The 18,451-nt window shown below is 42.2% G+C and overlaps 1 protein-coding gene across 4 annotated transcripts in view; it reads right to left on the bottom strand.

Annotated features, from left to right (window-relative positions):
* PTCH1 (patched 1) overlaps positions 1–18,451 on the bottom strand; it is a 69,190-nt gene that overhangs the window by 20,131 nt on the left and 30,608 nt on the right. For 2 of the 4 annotated variants that reach the window (XR_008377005.1, XM_053577174.1), the window contains exons 4-15: positions 15,580–15,649; positions 15,379–15,470; positions 13,803–14,001; positions 13,371–13,492; positions 12,429–12,576; positions 11,482–11,613; positions 10,984–11,139; positions 9,824–9,922; positions 9,018–9,143; positions 3,884–4,002; positions 2,547–2,949; positions 1,248–1,557 (exon numbers count right to left, since the gene is read on the bottom strand). Coding sequence is in view for 3 of the 4 variants with exons in the window: in XM_053577174.1 (XP_053433149.1) it covers positions 1,248–1,557; positions 2,547–2,949; positions 3,884–4,002; positions 9,018–9,143; positions 9,824–9,922; positions 10,984–11,139; positions 11,482–11,613; positions 12,429–12,576; positions 13,371–13,492; positions 13,803–14,001; positions 15,379–15,470; positions 15,580–15,649 (1,976 nt within the window). In the remaining variant the exon portion in view is untranslated. Of the gene's footprint in view, positions 1–1,247; positions 1,558–2,546; positions 2,950–3,883; positions 4,003–9,017; positions 9,144–9,823; positions 9,923–10,983; positions 11,140–11,481; positions 11,614–12,428; positions 12,577–13,370; positions 13,493–13,802; positions 14,002–15,250; positions 15,471–15,579; positions 15,650–18,451 lie in introns of those variants that run through there. The other 2 variants (XM_053577182.1, XM_053577194.1) reach the window with 2 other exon arrangements.

Here is an 18,451-nt window from a genome sequence, read left to right as displayed (position 1 = left end):
GCTGCCACAATGCCTGGCTATTTTTTAGAGACGAGGGCTCGCTCTTGCTCAGGCTGGTCTTGAATTCCTAAGCTCAAGTAATCCATCTGGCCTCCCAAGTGCTGGGATTATAAGCGTGAGCCACTGCACCTGGCTAGGAACAAATTTAGACAAAATTTTTCCTCTAGTTGACTAATACTTCCTAGAACTGTTTCTGAGAGCAAGGTAAAAAGCCAAGATAGACATTTTAAAGCACAATTTAATTATTTATGAAATAATGTAAAATGGGATTAAGCATTTACAGGTTTACTTCATATGCCAGATCAAAAAATGATCAGCACTTTGGGAGGCTGTGGAGGGAGGATGACTTTAATTTGGGAGTTTAAGATCATCCTGAGTAAGAGCAAGACCCTGCCCTCTATTAAAAATAGAAAAACTAGCTGGCCATGGTGTCCCACACTCAGAATACCAGCTACTCAGGAGAGTGAGGCAGGAGGATTGCTTGAGCTCCTGAGTTTGAGGTTGCTGTAAGCTATGACACCACTGCCCTCTACCCAAAGGACAGAGTGAGATTCAGACTCCGAAAAACAGATGAAAATGAACCTGAATGTAACTAGAGACTCTGGGTAATAAAGATGTGTCAATATAGGTTCATCAATTGTAATAAATGCACCACTCCGGTGGTAGGAGAAGTGTACAGCAATGAAGGTTATGTATGTGTGTCCCAGGAAGAGGAAAATGGGAAATCTTTCTTCTAGTCAATTTTACTGTCAGTCTAAAATTGCCCAATTAGGAATAATTTTTTTAAAAAAATGGTCCAAATATGGAATTCTGAATTATATCCACTGCTGTCCAAACTGTCCTGATGCAGTAAGCTATAATTTGGCAAATCAGCTCAGGAATTCGATCAACACTTTGACTTTATCTGATCACCAAAATAGCCACCATCCACCCAAAAGCAAGGAACAACAGAAGGACCTGGCTCCATACTTTGTAACATACTTTCCCTTTTCCTAATATGTGTATTCATACATCTTACAGAAGTTCCAGAGTCACGTGTTTGAATGGGCATTGTTTTACAGGTAAAAAGCCAGATTTGGGAGGCTGCAGCAGAAACAGTCCATGTAAGAATTTCAAGTGACATTCAGAAGTTATCAATGAAACATGTCAGTGGTACATTATGATCTAATGGTTTCATAATGGGAACAAAGGGAACCTGTAGAAGCTGAACACTCAAAAGGCTGAAAGGACAGCCCCCAGTGCCTTACCTTGGAGCCAGTCTCTGAAGTAGTGCAGCCACATTTTGGGAAGCTGTTTGTTTTCTTCTAACATGACATACTTCACATTACTGAAACTCTTGTGAAGGTCGTAAAGTAAGTGCTGGATGTTCGGGTAGTCTGCTTTCTGGGTGACTATATACATGTTGTAGAAAGAAAAGTATTTGAATTGTGCAGCAATAAAGTCATATTCTCTGGTTTCCCGAGGTACGATGTCTGTAAGATCCAGCCCATCTCTCACTCGGGTGGTCCCGTAAAGGCTGACCCCCAGCAAGCCCAGGAAAAGGAAGATCACCACAACCTGGAGAGGAATAAGAGGCACAAGGTCAGACTCAGAGGAATGTCATTGCCTCTTCCTTGACAAAGACTGTTGTTAACATCTTGTTTTCTCCACTGCACTGTCTCTGATGTAGCATATAGGAGATGTTCTCCCAGAGAGAGAATTGCATTTTGAAGAATAAAAATGTAGAATTCTGGGAGGCTGAGGTGGGAGGATTGCTTTGAGTTCAGCAATTTAAGATCAGTGTGAGCAAGAGTGAGACCCTGTCTCTATTAAAAATAGAAAAAACTGGCTTGGCGCCTATAGCTTAGCGGGCTAGGGTGCTGGCCACATACGTTGGGGTTGGCGGGATCGAACCAGGCCTGGGCCTGCCAAACAACAACAACTACAAAAACAAAAAAACAAAAAAACGAGCCGGGCATTGTGGCAGATGCAAGTAGTTCTAGCTACTCAGGATGCTGAGGCAAGAGAATTGCTTAAAGCCCCAAGAGTTTGAGGTTGCTGTGAGCTGTGACGCCATAGCACTCTACTGAGGGCGACATAGTAAGACTCTCTCTCCAAAAAAAAAAAAGAAAGAAAAGAAAAATAGAAAAAACTAGCTGGGTATGGTGGCATGCACCTATACTCCCAACTATTCAGGAGGCTGAAACAGGAGGATCGCTTGCATGCACTGAGTCTGAGGTAACAGTGAACTATGATGACATCACTGCACTCTCTGTAGGCAAGTGAGCAAGATCTTGTCTCAAAAAAAAAAAGGTTAAATGTAAGGAGTTGATCTAAATTCTTAGAAACAATTGCTACAGAGATACACTTCTGTGGAAGATAAGCTTATCAAAACAGTCCCAAGCTCTAAATGAATCGATTCTTTTGGAAGGCCTGACATACATTACATTTTAATGAATTTTTTTAAATGGAAAAAGAAGAAAAGCAAAGTTCAACTGATGAATTCTACAGAAGCCTGCTCTATTATTTTTGGAAGGCAGGAAGAGTCTTGAGTTGTGGTAACTCACCTTGGCTTTTGGTTTCAAGAGAAAGGGAGCGTAGTGCTTCTCAGCAAAAGATGAGAGAGTCCACTTAGTACAGGGAGGCTCGAGGCAGTGGAGGCTGGAGTCAGAGAACTGGGAGAGCAGGTCCCTTGTGGAGCTGGTGCTCTCAGGGCTCTGGCAGCTGAGGGTGTCCTGGGTCACGGTGACAGGCTGCACAGAGATCTCCGAGCGCGGCTCAGCGGTTGTGTAGTACACATGCGTGTGGGGGTCATACTCCGTGCGGAGCTGGACGGTGGACTGCATGGTGATCTGCGTTTCGTGAGCAAAGCTGTGTCTGCTGTAGGGAGGCGGAGGGCTGTATCGGGTGTTATCGTGGGTCTCTGTGTAGGCCTGAGGTTCAACCTGAATCACTCTGCTGACGCAGGGGCTAGAGTAAGGGGAGAGGCATTGTGATGTAATGTAGAAATGAGGGGAAACTGCTTTTGCTAAATATTATCTTTTTGAGACAATACCCATTTCATTCCTAGCTCTGACTTAGGAGGAAACATCCTATCGTTGGACTCTCCTGACTGACGTGGACATACATGTGATTCAGTGCAAGTAAGTCAAATGGACAACTGATCCTAAATCTGGCTTAAAGAGCAAGTTACATGATGATGAACCCCTTTAAAGCATAATTCCTAACAAAACAAAACAAAGCAAAACAAAAAACACTATCAAAGAACTATTACTTTGGCACAGTGGCTCACGCCTGTAATCCTAGCAATCTGGGAGGTAGAGGTGGGTAGATTGCTTTAGCTCAGGAGGAGTTCAAGACCAGCCTGAGCAAGAGCAAAACCCCATCTCAAAAAATTAACTAGGCATTGTGGCAGGTGCCTGTAGTCCCAGGAACTCAGGTGGCTGAGGCAAAAGGATCACTTGTGCCCAAGAGTTTGAGGTTGCTGTGAGCTATGATGCCATGGCACTCTACCCAGGGCAACAAAGAGAGACTGTCTCCACCCAAAAAAAAAAAAAAAATTATTATTTTTTTCCCTAGATGGGCAGTTTTCAACCTTTTTCTACTCTAATGTAGATATAAAATACTCCCAATAATCACTGTTAATGGTCCATGACAGAAGATATGGTCACATGCACCAGAAACTTAAGGGTTATGAGAGTGCTCAGTTGGGGGAGGGGAAAAGCCCAAGGACTCAGATGTTCCTCAAGGAAATCATCCTTTTTGTCCCAAATCTCCCCTACCTGCATCACACCCATACAAAACTTGTTGACTGCATTCCCCTGTAAGTCCACAAACTGGGAGAGCACTCCAACAGTACCACTCTCTACCCAACCAATGAAGGCCATGGCAGCTGAAAATGTACCTTGTAAAACAGCAGAAAATATCCAATCTCCTGTCCTCCCGTCGATATAAATCCATGCTGAGAATTGCAGGAAAAATGAGCAGAACCATGGCAAAATTGAACACCACAACGACTGCCGCCTGGGAGCAGAAAATAAGAAAAATGTAGAGGTTGCAAATATGCCTCCTCCCAAAGGGCCTGCCTTGAAAATAAAGATGGTTTAAACAGTACTTTTCTTTCACTTTCCTATCAAAGTGAGAGATTGAGTTTCTCACCATTTTGCTACTCCTCTTCCACCATTAGAAACTGTCTGGAATAGGACCCACTAATTCTTTTCCTTCCATCTCTAATAAATTCCTCAAGAACCCACAAGATACAAAATAGGAACTAAACTACTAACGTCTTGCTAGTACCTAAACCAAACCAAACCAAACCAAATGGACAAAAGCACAACAGAATAGGTTCTAGATGTTTTCATTTAAAACAAAAAGCAGCATTTCCCTTCCAGTACATTTCTAAGAGCTCAGGCAACCTTGACTTAATACTTAAAGATCTGTATAAAAAGTGGATTGAGTATATCAAAATGTCACCTTTAAAACATGAAATAAAATTTCACACATGTCCCCTGAGGTTTTTAATAGGCACATTCCAAATAGCCTCTGGAGTAGCCCAAGGGGTGTGCGAGTGAGTAACATAAAAGGTCAAGGAGAGTTAAGCAGAGAGAAATTCCTGCGTGTGATTATGGGACGCAGAATAAATAAGTACAGATTCAAAAGTCACTCTATAACCTAGAATAAACACAGGGCTAGATTCTGCAGTGCTTTGGCAAATCTCCTGCTGACCTAGTAAAAATTACAAAATTGGGCTGTTAATAAGGGAAAGTCAACAGAGGACAGTTGAAAGGGGCTATCCCAGTCAGAAAAGAAGTATAATAGGGAAAAAGTATAATAGGCAAAAAGAAGTATAATAGGGAAACGTAACTGGAATGCTAAGTAACCAAAAATTAATCAGACTTTTTTTTTTAAATATGAAAAATTCTTACGAAGTTTTTCAAAGAGCTGCTGAGTTAAAAAACCTTCTCAAAATGGGTTAATGTCTCAGGGTGAGAAAAGAAAACCGGGCTATTAATTGGTACCCAGCAAAATCAAGGGAGAACCTCACAAAGAGCTTTTGATGGTAACTGAATTTATGCTCAAGGTGAAATAGCATGCCCAGAGTTCTGGGGAGATGCCTTTCGACAATTAATTTCCTGTCAAGTCTATAAAACCATAAAAGAATCCCAAACCCCTTTTTCTTAGTCTATGTTCAAAATTATTAATCAATTCAAAATGATAAAGCATGTCAACTTATTACCTTTAAAGTACCTACACAAGATTTAAAGACCTGTGTGATGGGCTTAGCTACTGAGACAAGAGAATTTATTTAAGAGATGGATCCTTTAAACGTTGAGTACCATGCTGGGTGCTGAAGATGAAAAGATAAGTAAGACAAAATCCTGCACTTGAGGACGGACATAGCCAGACCTCTAAACAAATTATAGCCCTGGCTAATAAATGTAATAATAAAAGCAGCTACTAGGTCGCAGAGCAGCTCAGAGTGTAAGGAATGGTGAGGGGTGTTGGTCAGAGAACATTAACATCTCCTGGGACATGTTTTAGTAGGGTTTGGGAGATGAAAAAGAGATTAGGCAGAGATAAGGAAAGGACAGATGCAGTGTCCAAGTGGGGACCCTTCCTCTTGGACACGATCTAAAGTCACTCAGGACTGCTGAGATTGAAAACTCAGTTGAAGTGAAAGGAGAAGCAATGAGAGCAAATAGTTAACACCAGATTCATTCAATTCCCACAGCCAATCTGGAGGGAGACATTTTTATTGCTGTCAACACTATTAACCTTACTAAAGATGCCCAAGATGCAGAGTAACACCACCTGCCTGGGGTTAATAGGTAGATAGGATTAATATGGGTGATTGATGCAAAGTCCTCAGCCCAGATGAGAACTGGGAGCTCATGTCTCCTTCTGAGATGTATATGGGCTGGGTTAGGATTCCTCACCAGACAATGGGAATGCTAGGAAGAACAGGTGTGATTCTAAAGGAGATTTTCCATTTCCAGGAAAATGTAATCCTAGGGGCAGAATCTTTCAGCTTTTAAAATCACAGTTATGTTTAGAATTCAGGAGTAGAACATAGAGAAGAAACTCTGGACAGAAGTTCATAAGCACAAGGAGCACAGAGACTCTGTGAAACAGAAACACACACTTGTGTACATCCAGGTAGTGGCCAGGGCAACACTAACGCCTGCAGCAGTGGCTGGGGAATTTCTCTGATCTGGTCCTCGCAGGACACTCTGACCAGCATCTTGCTCTTTTGTAATGGAAATGAAGGGATGAGAGAAGAACCCCAAAGCAGTGTCCCATTTAACTCACTTCCTAAAATTACATTAGGTATATAGGGAGAAACATTTTTCTAAGAAGAAAATAGCAGAACATCAAAGCACACCAAAACAGTAAAAGCAGCAAGGAATTCTCAGTAAGGGGCAAGGGTCACCAGAGAGGCCAAACGGGGGTTTAAGAAATTCCAAGTAAATCAAAAGTGATTACGGGGATGATCTTGCACTGTGAATCAATTCTAGTTACCATTTTACCAAGGAGAAATAGGACAGCTGCTAAAAACAAAAAAAAAATTCTAGTTACGATGCTTACAGGAAATATCCCACCCCCCACCCCCTGGAAACATCAACAGTTGAGACACCTGCAGGAGGCCCCATTCTAAACCCTCTTGCCATTTGGAACAAGGGACTTTTTCACGGAGAAACACTACTGGGTTACCAGCAAGCCCTAGCATAGGGCATTGGTCCCAACCAAAGGATTGCAGATGGTGCCAATGCTATCTGGTATAGAGGTGGCATTTGGACTGATGAATAAAGGTTCATAAGGAGGCTTAAAATAGTTTCTTTGTGGAAAAAAATAAATATTTATTTTGTTCAAGCTACAAAACTGGAGAAGTTCTACAGGGAAAAATCCACATGGTAACATGGGTTTATATCGGACAGAACCACTTTGGGTCTCTCCCTTTTGCTTAACCTGTAGTATCTAGAAATATAAACACAATGAATACCTGGTCACAATTTTTAATACAGTTCACTAAAGGAAGAGAAGCTACAAAATAATGGTTCATTTAGTGTGTCAATGCATTTAAAAGGAAAGCAGGGTAACAAAATAATGGTTCATTTAGTGTGTCAATGCATTTAAAAGGAAAGCAGGGTAAAGTGTCTGAAGGCCACTACAAAAATCCCTGCATGTTCTTTCTCTTTTTTTCCTTTTTTTTTCAAGACAGAGTGTCAAGGGAAGCCATTCTTCAATAGATGAGGACTCTTGGAAACTGTAGATGCATTTTCTAAAGTGAGACTCCGGTGGCTCGAAACAGAACTGTAAAACCATCTCTGTAAGGTGCTTACCTTGGGAGAATTTAGCATACTGGATTTTCTACAAGGCTATTCCTCCTAAGGCAACCTCAGGTAGCTTTTCGGACCACCACACCATAGGGTCTCATTAAAGGAGAGTTTGCCTTGCTGAATCATCAGTATGTACTGAGAGAGGAGGAGAGAATGAGAGACAGGGAAAAGAAGAAAAGGAGCGTCAGAAGACAAAGAAAGGCAAGCAGAGGGAAGAGGCAAGCAGAGGAGGAGGAAGAAAGGAAAGAGAAGAAGAAGGTAGGAGGCCCACTAATAAAGATTCTTAAAACAGGATCTTAAGACCAGAGCCTGTATATGAAACAAGAATGAGATACAAGAGGGTGTTAAGCAGCTGTATGCTCCTGCAAAGAGGATTCTAAAAATTTAGTTGTATCGCTAATTTAGTGAGTATCTTTTACTCATCTGTCATATCTCTAAACAGTTAGATATATTTTCACTTTCCTTGTGCTTTGGTTCCAGTTTCAGATTTGAACCTTATTCAATGATTCACTCACTGTTTCTCTATATACAGAGGAACCTCTGTACGTTGACCACCCATGGGGTTGTAACAAGCTAGTCAACCTACGGAGATGGTCAACATAAGGAAACAGGCCTACTGTACTGACAGGCACAAGTGGTGCATGTCCAGTCATAAAAATTAGGTCAACTGGGGTGGCGCCCACAGCTCAGTGGGTAGAGCGCAGGCCACATACACCCAGGCTGGTGGGTTTGAACCCAGGCCAGGCAAGCTAAAACAATGACAACTGCAACAACAACAACAAAAACCAACAACAACTGGGCATTGTGGCAGGTGCCTGTAGTTCCAGCTACTTGGGAGGCTGAGGTCAAGAGAATCGCTTAAGCCCAAAAGAGTTTGAGGTTACTGTGATCTGTGACACCACAGCATTCTTCTAAGGGCAACGTAGTAAGACTCTGTCTCAAATAAAAAAAAGGAAAATAGCTCCATTGCCTCTGAGTATGAAAGGACCTGGTTTGGAAGGAAAGGACAAATCCTGAGGGAGTCAACATGCTCTGCGTAAGAGAGTGAGAGAAAGTTTGGGTTTGCTTGTGCAGCCTGACAGGGGAGCTGGGGGCCAAAAGCAAAGATAAGAGAGGAGAGACATGAAAGGAAGGTGGGAGGCAAGGGTGCTCCAAGGAATGCTCCCTGCAGGAATCTCTCCAAGGCAGACGTTGGCCGCCACCCTGTCCTCCAGTGCTATCTGACATGCAGTTTCAAGCAACCATCTAGCCTGTGCTACATACAACCTCATCTTTCTAGGTCCATAAAGCCTGCTATACACAACTGCCTTGGACTGGAGTTGTTCTGGGGAAAGGAAAAGATAGCATTTGTTTGAACTGAGGTGGCCAGCAGGGCAGGGGAGGAACCCGAATGTTTAGAAGCAGGAGGTGACACAGCTGGCTTGGCACAAATGAACCCACAGGGCCACATGGAATGGCCCAAAACCATTTTGCATACTTTAAGTACAAAGGAAAAGGTAACTGTAAGGCAAAAGGCATCTGGGCTATTGGGCGTGAAAGGAAGGAAATGACCCCAGCTGTATTTTTGGAGGTAATGCCAGGGTTATACTACATAGCTTAAAGAAGCATACACCCAGCTGAACAGAGCCCCAAACACTGGCATGCTACTGGATGTCAGTGCCTTGCTCAGTATCACCACAGATTTAATCACAGGGAACTCACCTGGAGGGAGAATGCCCGCAGAGCGGGAATTGGGATTAACGCGGCCATGAAGAAGGCTGTGACATTGCTGATGGATGTGAGGGCCACACTGGCTCCTGTGCGCTTGAGGCACTCTCCAGTCCGGTCCTAAGGATGAGAAGCCACAGTGCTAAGGGCACAGACTATGTGAGCAATTCCAGATATGTGGCAAAATCACACAGCTGTAATTTACAACGCTGGCATCAGGGGACCAGAAAGAGCTATCACTGCCTCACTGCCAACAGCAGCACTATTCAGGACTACCTACACAGCTGTGTGCTCTTTGTGGTTGCCATTGTCCAAAGCAGACTCTGTAAGGTAAAGACTTAACAAAATTTGTAATAAGATTTAAAAAGGTAGGGTGGGGTGGCGCCTGTGGCTCAAAGAAGGGTCCTGGCCCCATATGCCAGAGGTGGCGGGTTCAAACCCGGCCCTGGCCAAAAACTGCAAAAAAAAAAAAAAAAAAAAGGTAGGGTGGGTGGTAAAGGGACAGAAAATCCTAGAGAAGCAAACCTGGGCTTTGGAAAGGCATAGCAATGAGGTATGAAGTATCTAAAATAAACACCTGTATTTCTAAAGGCACCCAAAATGGAGTTCTTGAATTCCTCACAGCTAATATGCATCTTCAGATTCTTCCAACTTCCTTTATTTGGAGCCAGTAACATGTCATTGTCACATGGCACTAAAACATTGATTGAGCCAGATTAAGGAAAAACTAAAGGACAAATACTCAGGAACAGAGGGGTTATGGATGTCCCCAAAGCTTTCTTCTTTTGTTTTTCTATTACCTCAAAAGGGATTCTTTTATTCTGTCCTGTTTCACTAAAGGCATGGGCCAGAAGGAAAACATCATCCACACCAACGCCCAGAGCGAGAAATGGCAAAACCTGTATCGAAAACAGAGAAAGTTGGCATTAGATACATGAGACTGAATTGGGGTCTTTTTAAAAAACTTTATTATTGTTTCAGATTAGTTTGAGAGTACGAAGAACTAGGTTACAATGTTTGCATCTGTTAGGTAGAGTCCCTCTGTTATTTGTGCCCTGCCCCCAGGAGGTGCGCCATACACCCTAATACTGCACCCACTGAACAGGAGTGAACCCATCCTCCTCCCTGTCCCTTGTTCCCCCTGCCTCCCACCTATTTGATAAGAGTTTTTCTCTTATGTAGGTATGTATTAGATTGTCTACTGGCTTCATATTAGTAGTGAGTACGTGGGATTCTTGTGATACTTTACTAAGAAGAATGTGTTCCACCTCTACCCAGGTTAATACAAAAGATATCAAGTCTCCATCTTTTTAATGGCTGAATAGTATTCCATGGTATACAGACACCACAGTTTGTTAATCCTTTCCTGGGTTGGTGGGCATTTAGGCTGTTTCCACATTTTGGTGATTGTAAATTAAGCTTTGATAAACAATCTAGTGTAACTGTGAATTTGGGTAATTCTAAAGCTATTTAAAACATTACCAGTGCCTGTTCCACTTACTCAAAGAGCTTATATTTTCAGAATTTATTTATATCCTCCAAGTTTTAGCTCACAGTAGATGTTGCATGTTTCTATTTCTAAGGTTCATGTACAATAATTTTTTAATAGAAGAGAAGGAATTTATCTCATCTAAAGTGATGGTTCTCAGAGTGTGATTTTAGAACTCTGGGGATAGGACCCAATTCTAATGCCCACTAGAACTTGTGAACCAGGACCCTAGTAAATGACAGAAATTCCTGTAAGTGAAGTATCTAATCTGTCAACCAACAGGCCTATCAGCATTTGTGCTCACTGCCCTGAGGGGTCCATTTAGAGGCAACAGTCCCCTGAAATACAGGAGGCATCCAGTGGAAAAGACTGGAAGACCCTTTAGGTGAGATGGACACACAGGATGCCAGCTAGGCTGAGCCTGGGGAGGGGTGTTTGTCAAGGGACAGTGGATGATGGCTCCTTTAGTACCTGAGTTGTTGCAGCATTAAAGGAAATCCCAATCAAGGAGCACAGGCCCAATCCTGCAGCCACTGACAGTGCAACCAACAGGACACCAGCCAGCCCCACGGCACCCTGGGACTTGGAACAGTCCCAGCGCAGCATGGTTAAGCAGGCATAGGCAAGCTGCAAGCAGAACAATCCAGGGTAAAGGGGAAGGATGAAGGGGAATTGAGAAAAAGGGGAAGGTGGGGAAAGGTGGGGGACACAAAACAAAAGCCAAACATCAGAATGTGTGATGATTCTAATGTTTCCCTCCCCACCATCACCCCAAATCAAAAGGGAGAACTTATGAAATGATATGAGTCAGGTAGGTGAACTGCAAATGAGGGAAGCTGCTACACACGACTGCTCTCACACCATTACGGTTAAGAGCAGTTCAAGCAGGCTCTCCGTCATGGAAAGATAGAAACTTAAAAACAACAACAACAAAACCCAAACCTCTAGGAGCACAGAATTGATCATTACCATCAGTAAGTAGCCACTAGCTACTCGTATGACACTGACATCAGAGAAGGATTTTAGGATGTCATCCAAGGTGGTTGTGGTGAAGGAAAGCACCTTCTGAGTGGAGTTCTGTGCCACGCTTTGATGAACCACCTGCAGTCACAACATAAAGCTAAATTTCCAAGTGGAATTAAACCTTCCATAAGTTCTGACAGCACAGACCTCAGGTGACACATCCCACCCCCTACTTTTTTCTGATGCATTAAAAAAACGTTTTAGAATCTATATGATTCAGGTGAAAGGAGGGCAGCTGAACTTGGACATTCAACTACCCTGAGATAGGACGATGCGGGCTGTTCTCATCATACTGTTGTGAGCCAGTATATCCGGAGTTCACTCCCAGTGCTGTATCTACTCCAAGTCCACGACTACTATTCTCCTCTCCCTAACTCCACAACTGGCCTGGGGTCCCATCAGTCCTCTCTAATCCAAAATAACTCATTCTTATAGGCACTCTCCTCTCCTCCCCCCCTTCATTTGCTGGCCACTTTTAAAAGGTCACATGCAACTCAGCAGAGGTCACTGCTTGGGAAACAAAGGCCAGCTCCTGTCACATGACCTAACCAAGGGGCCTGCAACTTTGAACAGATTCTATGGCTCACTAATGTTTTCCAGACACCTCTGCTTGCTTACCAAGTGTTTTCTTAAACACTGTTTTGCCTTAGCTCTGGCGTTCACAATTGGTTCCTAAACATGTTTCAGGGCATCCCAATTAGCATTATTGTCTTGTAGATATCATCCTAGGATTTTCAATATCAGGGAAAAGGAAAAAGTTTCATCCCATCAAGTTCCCAGAATCAGAAAACACATCTTGAAAATAAATCTAATAGAAAAAATGTTTTAAATAATGATGAAAATGTACAATTGAGTAAGAGGGAGCTTGGGCCCAGGCTCAGAGGTAGGCCTACCTCCACGTACGTCCTCTGCCAAGCCTCCAGGATGGCTGCTGCCTTGTCCTCGTTCCAGTTGATGTGTGAGACATACTCGTACCCCTTGAAGTGCTCGTACATTTGCTTGGGAGTCATCAGCTGGAACATGGTCTGCAGAGCGTGGGCACTGTGGTGGGGTTGAGGGGGTGGGGGAAGGCTCAACACCAACATTCCCAGGAAGCAGTTTTCACTACATTTCATCCCACAGAAGCACCCCCAACTCACTCACAGCAATCCTTTCCTTCTCTGTGAGCACATGTTTCCATTAAAAGGAGGCCAGGATAGTTACTTTATTTGATAGACTGATGTACCATATTAAAGGTATAACCTTACCAACCTTTTACAGATATACCCCCAAATTAAATTAATAGGCAATTTCCTTTCTCAGTTTCTATTCCACAGGGCAGGAAGGGTAGAAGGGTAGACAGCCTGACCAGACACACTGCGCATAGCAGGGCACACCCATTGTGCAGAAATCCCAGACGATGGCTTTCCCGAGGGAGAAACCTCAGATGAAAAGCTTGCCACTCAACTGACCAGAACCTGCAAGTGCACACGGGATAATCCTGTCTAGCCTTTAGTTCTTGGATGATGTTCAGCTCTCATCACCCACCACGGTACACTATGACCAGTGTGAACCTTCCTATTTCACCCTTCCTCCACATCAAAAGCAGATCTCCTAAAACCCTAAAGTCAGTAATGACTCTAGACCAACATGACAAAGCCATTCTTGAAAAGTTCCCCTCAAGGTACTTTTTCAAGCTGGTCTGGTCTGCTAATATTTCCTAATATTCAATTACGCCAGATGCTAGCTAGGATAACAGTTTAAAGTATGAATACAAATATACTTGCAGATGTCAGAAGGAAAGTGATTTTTGAGAGAAGGAGGGAAAACAGTCGGCTTGGAATGCCCTGGCTTACCTGACCAGTTTTCCTGTGCTGTTCTTGACTGTGCCACCCACAATCAGTTCCTCCTGCCAGTGCATATACTTTCTGGATAATCCGTGACATCCACCATTCAAAACAAGGGCCATATCAAGAGGCTAAAATAAAAAGACAGCCACATAATTACGGGAATTAGTAGGCAGGTCACATGCCTTGTTAAAATCCAGTGCATTAAGGGCTTGTTTGTTTCAGAGAGAACATTAATAACAAGGCTAATGAGAGGCGGATGGCAAATCTTACAGCAAAATTTAGCTCTATAAACAAACTTAATTTTACAGACATAAAGGGTTGTGGAGAATAAAATCTTAAAAATGAAAACAGTAAAGAGAACTAGGAATGGAAGTAAAAAAAAAAAAAAAAATGTTTTTCTCTGTGCCCCTTCTGAGAACCACCCATGACTGTACTCACTTTGGTTGAATTTTTGTTGGGGGCTGTAACAGGGCAGTCTGGATCGGCTGGGTTGAGGCAGGGACGGTCCATATAACCGTGACCAACTTCAGCTTTATTCAGCATTTCTTCCCAGCTGTCCACTTGATAGTTTATTTTCTTTAACTCTTCTAGGAATTCCAAAGGGTCAAAGTTTGTCCACCGCAAAGGAGGTTTACCTCTGCGAAAGAAATCAGGAGATGAGACCTGAGGCTTCCAAACTCACAGTGATGTAAGGTAACAAGTTTGCATATATCGCTTTTTGTCTTGCAAAAAGCTTTTGGTAATACTGTAATTCTGGGACTCTGGCACAAAACAAACAAATATTCCTTTCCAGTGTTTATCTGTATGCAAACTTAACTCAGGGAAATAATTCATGACTGAAGATGGTCACAGAGGGCTCACAAATTAACAAAGGCATCAAAAAATCTGTAATTGCCAATACTGTATATATAATGCCCCAAAACAAAATTAGCCAATGGGTGCTTCTAAGCAGAAGACTGAGATTAAAAAAAAAAAAAAAAAAAAAAGCGGGAATCACTATGTCAGATTAGCACTTGCCAGCCTAATAAATGCTTTGTCAATGTCAATCAAAATATTTGATCTTTGCTATCGTTAACAATCCCATACTTATGAGTTCTCTCTGACAGCCTGGCAGTGGAGTAGGCAAGCCCCTTGTGGCCTCTGCCATCACCACCATCACAGCCACTTCTTCCGCTCCACTCACTTTTGAATTTGTGCTGTTGACAGACCAGAAAGGCTTTTGGCTGCCTGTTATGTGGTTCAAACCACACTGTAGCTGCTTAACCAGGCTGAAGTCATTATTCAGAATCTTCCAACCAGAAAACACAAAACCCCTTATTTCTCATCTAAAACTGTACACTGAAGGTCAAGGGATGGCCACTGCAAATTGCTTTTGCAGATATGTGCAAGCCAGGACAGAAACAATAACCCAAGCACTACCTCTTGCATAATTAACTAAAAATGTCTAGGCTGATTAACAATTATTCTTTAAATGATGCAGTATATATAATATCTAACTGATAATTTTTGAAGCATCCCCTTTCAGGGCCTTCAAAGATAGAAAATTTCCCCCTTAAATGTCATTAATTTGATCCAAAGAAAGGTTAATATTTTGCTTCACAGCAAGAGCCTGAAATTTAACTCAAAATATTTAGTTGTGACATGAGTGCCCACTAGTAAATTCTCTCCTCAAAAAATAAAAATGTAAGTACCTAGCCTGAAAAACTACAAAAACATTTTAAAGAGTTAAAAATCACACATACTCTGCAATAATTTGCATTTTATTTGCATATAAATAGGTTGGTAAAAGTGAATGAAATTTAATGATGCCTACAGAACAGTTTTTTGAAAAGAGGAAAAACATTCAGCTAAATTCCCCTCTCCCCCCTTCACTCAAAAAATGCACATTGAATTTCAATGTTTTTACTTTCTTGTCCAAAACTGAAATAGAATAAACAATGATAAGCAACATCAGAAACACTGAGTCCTAGAGTTTAGAAATCACAGTTGTCAGAAAACATGATTACACACTTACAGGAGGTATGCTGTCCCAGATTGTAACTTCGCTCCTTCCCAGAAGCAGTCCAAAGGTGTAATAATTAAACAAGGGTAAAGATATTCTATTATCTGTCAAAGTTAAAAAAAAAAAAAAAAGAAAAGAAAAAAAAGGCCAAGCATTAGGCTAACAGACACCACTGGGGTATTTTAGAGAAATTTTGCGAACAAGAAAATATACCTGGTCCATGTAACCGGTTTCTGTGATAAGTTCTCCTGATTTATAACACAAATGTTCCAATTTCCACTGCCTATGAAAATGAAAAGCAAAGACAAAAATTCTTCATTGGAATAAAGTAAGGAAATTAGTGCAAAATCAGAACCATAGGACATATGAAAAGAACTGTAAATTTGATCACTTTTAGGCATCTGTCAAAACTAGCAGAGCTTTTGCCAAGTAGAGACCCTGCAAGCTTGCCTTAATGAATAGATAATACTCAATCGTAATTAACATGTGGGGTGTTTATGTAAATGAATGCTACCAAAGTACTTGAAAAGTCTTGTTTTCCTAATAATCTTGTTTACACCATTAATCTCCTTTTCTACATACATTAAACAACTTCAGGGCAGCCCAGTTGAATTATCACAAATTCAAAATAGGTGGGAACGAAGTTACTGAGGTTTATAATGTATTGATGTATATTCAGATGGGGAGATACTGATTGCTTCACTGGCAGATCCTACTCCCATTAATAGGTACTATTCAAAATGAACTTCATTGCTCTTAACTAAGAAAGTCATAAACAACAACATTTGCAAGGTAAATTCTTACTTCACACTCTCTTCTATTCCTGTCTTACAGGAATGATATTAAATGGATTGAAAATTTGTTTGGAGTTTTATTATTTCTAGAAGAGTGCTATGAAAGCCTATGCCTTTCCGAGTGTGTTAGGGAGATAAGTCTAATTTGAAAAAAGAGGAAATTTGTGAAGGATGAAGATGAAATAATCCAAGAAGAAAAAAATTTATTTAAAACTGCTCTATTTGGCTCGATGCCTGCATCACAGTTGTTATGGCACCAGCCACATGCACCAAGGCTGGCAGGTTCAAGCCCAGCCCAGGCCTGCTAAAGAACAATGACAACTGCAACAAGAAAATAGCCGGGCGTTGTGGCAGGCGCCTGTAGTCCGAGTTACTTGGGAGGATGAGGCAAGAGAATTGCTTAAACCCAAGAGTTTGAGGTTGCTGTGAGCTGTGACAGCACAGCACTCTATCCAGGGTGACATAGAGAGACTCTGTCTCAAAAAACAAAACAAAACAACAAACGGCTCTATTTTATTGGTATCCTAGAGGAAACCTGTCTTCACCCTTAAGGAGCTTATCTGGACTTTGCCTGCTTCCTTGTGGCTCCTCCTAGAGCCTTCTTATCTGTCTCTAAGCAATTTTGTTGAAATGTCACTTTCCTGCTAAGCTCTGTTGAAAATGACCCCATTCGTCCTGAACTCTAAGGGCACTGACTGGTCAGCTCTGTTGACACCTGGAGCACCTGTAGTGGGGACTGCCTGGATTTGGCTTTGCACGTGGCTATCTGTATTGATATCTTTCCTCCCTTGAGAGCAGGGCCTACGTTCATCTGTCCTTTGCTACATCCATCCATCCAACCATCTGTGTACATATTTCTATATTAATTTCACATAGCATCAACATAGACTATCCAGCATGAGTATGTTCTCAATATCACTTGATTGACTCTTATTTATGTTTGCTTGAGAAGGACATGGTGTGCATTAGAAAAACTACTGGGCTTGGCGCCAGACAAAGGGTTTGAAACCTATCTCTATCACTTAATAACTGTATGAACTTGGACAAATGCTCTAATTAGTCTAATTTCTCGATTTATCACCTAAAAAATGGAGTGGGTTGAAATACATTTACTTTAAAGTTCACTCCAATGCATAAAACATCTCTGGGTCCATCTCAGCTTGAGAAGAGTGTGATTTCATTGTTCTCCTATAGTGTGGGGGTAACAAGCCCCCTCCAAGGGAGGGCTCACTATATTAGGAACATGTCAGCATGCTTTCCGTGGCCCTGGGACACCCATTTCCAGGCTCCTCACAGATACACCACTTGTAAATTATGTAAAACTGCATTGGGTCCTTGCTTCCCTCCAGTACTCTCTGTAGACCAGAAAGACAGGTTTGCCAGAATGGTAAAATACTTCATTAAATTTCCCCCAAGTCCTTTCAAATATTGATCTTGTTCTGGGAATCACCTAAGGATAAGAGAGCACACTTGATCATAAACCCAGTTTGCAGATGAGGAAACAAAAGTATGGCCAAAGGCATGTGGCTGTCGTAGGATGTGCTGGTCTCCGGGGTCCTGTGTGAAGCTAAATGTGTCTGAAAGCCAAACCAGGTGTGGAGGTTAGAGCAGGGACAACTACAAATCCTAATTTTTTTTTTTTTTTTTTGAGACAGAGTCACATTTTGTCACCCTTGGTAGAGTGCTGTAGCATCACAGCTCACAGCGACCTCAAGTTCTTGGGCTTAAATGATTCTCTTGCCTCAGCCTCCCAAGTAGCTGAGACTACAGGTGCCCACCACAATGCCTGGCTTTTTTGTGTGTGTTGTTGTTGCTGTCGTTGTTTGGCAGGCCCAAGCTAGGTTCAAACCCACCACCCCCGGTATATGTGGCTGGTGTCCTATCCACTGAGCTATAGGCACCAACTAATCCTAATTTTGGTCTCTTCCCTGGTTCTCCTGTCTACTGAATATGCCTATGCTACTGCCACTTCCTCACCTCTGCTGGGAAAAAGAAATCAAACTGGTCAACCCTTTAGTTAAGGGATGCTAGAAAGCCTAGGGATGGCGCCGGGTAATGCCAACTCAGTGGTCCTCTGGAAATGGGGTTGAGTGATGGCAATCTCAACAGGCAATCTGTCAACACACTCTGACCGCCAACCCTATTCTGAATGCAGGGTACAACAATGGAGGAGAGGAGAGGTGGTCCCTGCCTGGTATAATATAAATGCAGTTTAGATACATTAAAAAAACAAAGATATTAGTTTTGTTCCAGAACTCTTCCTCATTATTTACTCTCCTCACAGTAGAAAA

The sequence above is a fragment of the Nycticebus coucang genome, chromosome 2, assembly GCF_027406575.1.
Source record: "Nycticebus coucang isolate mNycCou1 chromosome 2, mNycCou1.pri, whole genome shotgun sequence".
NCBI lineage: Eukaryota > Metazoa > Chordata > Mammalia > Primates > Lorisidae > Nycticebus > Nycticebus coucang.
The sequence above is the reverse complement of the archived record's forward strand: the minus strand, read 5'-3'. Positions and strand labels throughout refer to the sequence as shown.